At 40.8% G+C, this 6,816-nt stretch overlaps 1 protein-coding gene across 1 annotated transcript; it reads right to left on the bottom strand.

Annotated features, from left to right (window-relative positions):
• Nucleotides 1-4,145: 4,145 nt before the first annotated feature.
• LOC148017541 (uncharacterized) lies at nt 4,146-5,658 on the bottom strand. The gene has a single exon (XM_087663098.1). The coding sequence runs from the start codon at nt 5,128-5,130 to the stop codon at nt 4,447-4,449; it is 684 nt and encodes a 227-aa protein (XP_087519224.1). The 5' UTR covers nt 5,131-5,658; the 3' UTR covers nt 4,146-4,446.
• Between the last annotated feature and the right edge of the window lie 1,158 nt (nt 5,659-6,816).

Here is a 6,816-nt window from a genome sequence, read left to right on the forward strand (position 1 = left end):
TATATCTCTCTCTATGTGTGTCCATGTGCGTGCGTGCGTGTGTCCATGTGCGTGTGTGTGTGCGTGTGCGTGTGTGTGTGCATGTGTGCGCGTGTGTGTGTGCGTGTGCGTGTGCGTGTGCGTGTGCGTGTGCGTGTGCGTGCGTGCGTGCGTGCGTGCGTGCGTGCGTGCGTGTGTGTGTGTGTGTGTGTGTGTGTGTGTGTGTGTGTGTTCGTTCCACGTATAACAACTCCATCTTTTGGTGTTACATGTAGCCACAAGAAATGACCAAACAAGACTCATGGTTAATCAATATGTAATAGATTAGAAACCATAACACCACAAAATATGACCATTCTAAACCATAAGAAATCTTCCATTATTCTAATAATCATAACAAAACCAAAACGTTAAAAAAATTTATTGTTTAAGAACACTGAACTTCATTGACACCAAAAAAGACATGAAATAGTGAATGTATATAGGAATGGAACTCATATTGAGTGACATGCTTCATTGATGGAACTCATATTGAGTGACATGCTTCATTGATGATAATGATTGCATTATTACTTTCAAAAGCAGAACACAGAGAGTTCGGTAGTGTGTTAAAGTTGTGCACCTACTTACAAGCAAATACATTCTTCAATGAAATTGGAACTTTCTAGTGACTTTTTGATATCATAAACATTCTTCACATTTGTGTGAACACTCATATGACACTCTTGGAAAGCCTGCACAAGTAGGTGCAAATGAAGGAAAATCAAAAGAAGTGTGGGACAACCATAAATCGCTTTACAAAACCTTGAAGCAACATCACACAATCACAAGGCCAAATAAAAGGTAGGACCAGTGTGCATGTAGGAGTCTTGTACATACACTTGTATAATCATTGTAAAAGATACTTGGAGGTGTCAGATGGGTCAAGAAAGAAGAAAGTAATGAGTTTCTAGTAAATAGATGGGAAGGGTAAGGATTGGACAATCTTAAGCAACATTGCACTTTCAACCAAAAATACTTGAGCTTCGCTAATCAATATTAATATCTATGCCTTCACAAAGCAAAACTTTCTTCACTACTAATGGATGCCTAGCACTTCAAAAGTTGACTATAACATGTTTGTTTGTTTGCATACAAGGAGAATGTCCATTGATTCTAACAACACATTTGGAAGCTACTATGAATTGACATGAGGGCCTCTTTGAAGTAAAAGATATACCAAGCAACCCCTTTGAGCGAGGAACTTTGTATTTTATTTACGATCTATCGTGGAATTCTAGCTAAGTCTTAAGGCGACAAAAGTAAAAGGCTTTGCTAAATCCCAAGAATTTACAAGAAGCATTATCTAGATCTACCAAATGACCAATTCATGTTTTTAAAAATGACATGCTTAATTTTGAGAGAGAGAGAGAGAGAGAGAGAGAGAGAGAGAGAGAGAGAGAGAGAGAGTGTGTGTGTGTGTGTGTGTGTGTGTGTGTGTGTGTGTGTACCTGTGCATGCATGCGTGTGCACGCACGTGTGATCCAAGACAATATAATAGGGGCAATGAGGTATAGGTTATCAATGCTGACAATTTTATATGTTACTCTTTTTCTTTCACAATTAATTTTATGCTTCACCATGCTAGACCAATATTACAATTACTTGTTGAGCCTTCAAATGTCTTGCCAATAGGCTATCATACCTTGGTAATTTAGACCACAAGTTGGACTTTCAAACACCTTCCTAATAGGCTATCCCAACCTTAATGCTTTAGCACTTAAGTTGTACACAATATTTCAACACATCCATTGCCAATAACTTCTTTTTTCAAAAACCCTAGCCATTTTTATCACCTTAATCCTAGTCCAATATAAGCATGTCGTGCTATTGTATTTAGGGTTTTTGGGTTCTCCTGCTTGTTCCTCCAGAGAATACAAATGAGCACTCACATGCATAAAACATATGTGAATATGTGACAAGCGCACACAAGGAAAGCCTCAAAGCCATTTCTAGCATCCATCATGATGTTCTATTTGATTTGCGAGCATTTTGATGGTTACATTACATTTTTCTTCAATTAGTTTTTTATATATTTGTGATAGTTGCTCACAAATTTTTGTGATTTCTTATTGTTTGAACCCATGAAGATGATTATCATGTGATTTGCAAGCACTTATCTCAACAAATGAGTACTAGAACAAAATATTGTTGAGTGGGTCTCATGTGAGCTCAATGAAAAGACTAGTGCATGCATACACAAACACACCCCACACAAGCATACATGTCCTCACACACATCCACATAGTGGCCAATAAAGGCAAAGAGAGACTTTCATGTGCTTATGATAAATAACTGAAAAATACTATCTACCAATTATATTTGAAGATAACACACCATGAAGATATCCCGTACCACATATTTAAGCGTACATCCATACATCTTTGAGAATAATTAAGCTTGATGACATAGGAATCAACAATAGATAATCCAAGCTTAAGATTCATGCTTTAAGTACATGTAGCTAAGAACATAGCACATGGGCTCCATACTAGTCCACATATGCTAGTTCCAAGTGACGACAAACCCATGTTCTAAACTTATGTTCTAAACTTGAGGTAAAATACATCCAAGTTTTGTAACAATGAGTTCGTATGCGTGTAGCTCCATGTGAAAGCCTCGAGTGGTATTCATAAGCTAGCACACCTTTTAAACTCAACCAAGAATCTTTAGCATGTCACTACCAATGTAGGGCCACTAGTACGATTTACAATTCAAATACTCTCTTTCTCTCCCTAGATTCTTTTCATTTATGCTAGCAATCTAACCAAGCTATTAACAAGTAGAAGCCTTAATCAATGCACCTTTTTGTTGTGTGCTATCTTTTAAGATATGAACAATGCTTGAAAAGATCTAGATTTCAAGCAACACCAAAATCAAACTCTAAGCATACATAAAAGTAAATTTGTAACTTGGAACTCAAGCACTCATGTACACGACCACACACGCAAAACCTTAGATACATCCTTGAGGCATCTTCCATTGTTCAATGTCTTCATTAAAAAGGTAATAAATAGATAGAGACAAATTTGCACACTTAGTCCATCTATCTAGGTTTTGTGATTATTGGGCATTCACTTCAATATGTGCTTACTAAACAAAGAAAGCTACAAACATCTTAAAATTGCAAGGCAAAATGCAAGCTAGAAGGAAATGCACAAGGGTCTTCTTCTTTGACCAAAGTAAAACCACCGTGATCCTCTTCAGATCTAGAGCAAGTTCATCTATTGCCCTTGCCATGATTGCTTTGTTTCAACCATCAAAAGAGATCCATGAGCCATCTTTACCAAGTAAGATTGATCCAAGCATCTTTTTTCAAGAACGTCATTTTCCTAGTTGGGATGCTGGCTACAAAGGATATTGACTCGTTAGTTGAAGTTAACTAGAGACCAAATTCTTTGATTCTCTTCCCCCTCTTCCAATGAGCTTTAAGAAGAGATTATTTGATCACATTATTAAAAACTCCATTTGACATAGCATTTTTACAAGTATGATGAAAGCCCCAAGTGCATTGTTTGACACTGCCTTTGAAATCCAGTCATCGGCTAGTTCTATTTGACAATGTCTCTGTAAGCCATCAAGGTTTGCTACTGCATGAGAACTTTATACAAACCTAGCAGCAAGTATTATACCATGATCATCTTTGCTAACCACAAGCATATTCATGAGTATGAAGAAATCTGCTTTGTTCTGCAGTTGCAGTATGAAGGAGTCAATCTAACCATTCCCAATGTTTCTCTGTTATTGTTTTCTAAAGAGCTGTGGGAATTCCCAGGTACAGAATAACTCAACCAGTTCTAGGCTCACCATAGCATACAATCCCATGTTATTCTCAGGTAACATATAGCTGACTCAAGGACACACCTAATTTTCATGAGCATGCCGGCTGATAACAGTTGAGAGAGTGCACTCAGCATATGTCTTTTGGAAAAGCATCACAATGGTAGTGAGAAATTACTCAGTACATGGACGCCAAGGACAGCCAAGCAGTCCAGCAACCAATCAATTTCCCTAGACAAGTCCCGAATCCCATTAACTTTCAAGAGAACCACAATGAGAACAAACAGAAAGTATCCATGTTGTTATCATCCTACAGAAGCACACGCCATAGTTGCAAAGTAGACCAAATTATGAATAGATTCCCTTTAATACCAGGTAATACAACCATATTCCTGTTCATAAATTCAATTTAAAGAATTGGAGTATTTACAGTTGAAGAATTGTTCTCTATATGACCATATTAAGGACTTAGAGATGGTAACAAAGACCCTACACAGAGCATCTCTAGATACAGAAACAAGATAAAGACCCGCTTAACCATCATGAGAGATCTTCTATTCATACTTTCAAGCGTACAATATCAAGGAATCCTTTAACATCCAGACCACTTCTGTGTAATCTCTCCATGAAACAATGTACCCTGGTAAATCAATCATCTAAGGGTATGGTTTCCATTGTCAGATGGTACTTCTCTGAGTAGAACTTCTCCAATTCTTCAACATCCAGACCACCCGGCACAGGCTCCCCATGGCCAACCAGCCAAAGAAAACGCTCAAAGAGCAGCACTTCGAATGGCATGTTCAGGCCACCTTTCTGGCTGAAGCCGAACTCTTCCTTGACCTTCTCAAGGAGCAGCCGGAATGCAGGATGGTTGAGGTAAAGGGCTGGGATGACGAATCTCTTCCGCTCGCGACCCGCATAGACAGCAAGAAACCCTTGAGGAACATCGTAAGGGCAATTACAATTGCCCTTCTTCTTGCAGGCACCGTCATGACAGAATTGCCAAGGCCTCAACAGGACCGATGCATGGTTATGATGGACATGGCCGTGCATGTCAACATCCTGGCCACAAGGATGTAAATCATGCATCTGAGCATTGAAGTGACCATCCGAACAGTTTGGGATGTCAGAACCATGGGGGCGAGGACTCTTCGCATGATCAAGACCATTAGGACCATGATGAAGGCCTTCGGCGCTATTGCTATGAAATCCTGAGGGCTGTGCAAGGGTCTTCTTGTTCTTGCTACTAGGGGCAATATTTCTACTGCAGAAAAGCCATGGGAAGAGCAAGGGCCATACCTGTTTGGGGCGGGGAGGCTTGGGGCTGTCCATTAGGGCAACAAAAAGAAAAAGAAAAAACGCAGAACTTCACTCCTGTTGTACTGCTCTTCGTCTCCTGTGTACTTCTGTTCTTCTTCGTCGTAGTCCGCTGCGGCCTATTCTCCTTGTTGTTGTTCTCCTGTGTGGTATTCTTGTAGTGGTCTGTTCTCCTGCGTATTATTCTTCTTCTTATTCTTCCTGTGCTTCTTTTTCTTCTTCTTCTTCTTCTTCTTCTTGTTCTACCTTCTCCTGCAGTCGGCTGCTTCTGCGCGTGCCGCTCATAATGCAATGGCTGCTACGAGAGAGAGAGAGAGAGAGAGAGAGAGAGAGAGAGAGAGAGAGAGAGGCAGGAGAAGAGGAAGCGAATGCTAGATGGAGGAGCAGGCGGAGACAAAGAGGTGGATGGTGGCGGGGGTATGGCGGAGGGAGGAAGGAGAGATCGACAGGAGGGACATGATGATGGCGATGTTCTGGCGCGTGAGCGAGCGAGAAAGAGAGAGAGAGAGAGGGGGAGAGAGAACAACAAGAACAAGAAAGAATCGAGAGTGAGCGATAGAGGGGTTTTGAATAGAACGTCGATCTAGAGAGAGAGAGAGAGAGAGAGAGAGAGAGCCATCGATTGCCCACCCCACCTTTGCCTCCAGCCTAGGCTAGTTTGGTGGTAGTGATAGAGCGTGCCCACCCTTCCCCTCACTTTGAGATGACACACCGCATAGGCGTTCCCATGGCCCTTCCTTCCTTAGCACACAAAGTTTTTTGACAGTTTCCCATGTGAGAACAGAAGGGCTCTTTTCCCTTCGCTTTCGCTAGTGTTAACATCATGCGCTTCTACCACATACCTAGCTAGGTGCACGTCTAGGGGTAACGGGCTTCCGGTTGCACTGTATGATCCCACCCTTGCAAAAGCTCATGATGTTGGAGATAGCAACCCTCTATCCCCAACCACACCTAGCTAGATAGAGTCCCTCCCTCGCAAAAGCTCATGATGTTGTCACAATTCACAATCTGGGAATCCTAGTGAGAATTTGTTTCAAACTTCTTATGTCGACGTAAATAGATTGTTGTACCACTAGAGACGCACATCCCAAGATCTAAACCAATGCATCCCTATAATTGAACCCACACTCAAAAACAATTGGGCTACAACCCCATCATCATGCCCCCTCCTTTCTTGGCCTCCTCATCATCACAAAATGCACGCCTACTAGAGTAGCCATGTCAATTTCAGAGCAAGGAAAGAAAGCAACAACCATATAGCCATAAGCTACAATAAACATCCTTTCCTAAGCCATGTTGGAGCATATAATTCTCTCCATCTCATATGTTGACTATTCGTCCCATGATTAGATCTTCCATCGCCATCTCAAGCTCCACAAAATGAGCTAAAAGAATATCAAACGTGCACTAAATCTAAAGCAATGCAATTCTAGACCTACACATAGCTTTTGCCCAATCATAGTTGGCCATATAACATGAGAACGTTGATTTCTAACTAGTACTAGCATCCCAGTTTTGGTGACCCACCTTTTTATTAACACACTTATCATTGACCTTGTAGTATATTTCATGCACAATTTTTTGGCTTTGTTTCAATGACCCATCTTTTTATTAGCACCATTTTTCTAAACCTTGCACCACAATTCACCCTATGTTTCTTGTATGAGTTTTCCATGTTTATGCCCACCCCATCTTGATGAT

This window comes from Lygodium microphyllum, chromosome 22, assembly GCF_053477565.2.
Source record: "Lygodium microphyllum isolate KBCC chromosome 22, Lygodium_microphyllum_v1.1.10, whole genome shotgun sequence".
In the NCBI taxonomy this organism is placed as follows: Eukaryota; Viridiplantae; Streptophyta; class Polypodiopsida; order Schizaeales; family Lygodiaceae; genus Lygodium; species Lygodium microphyllum.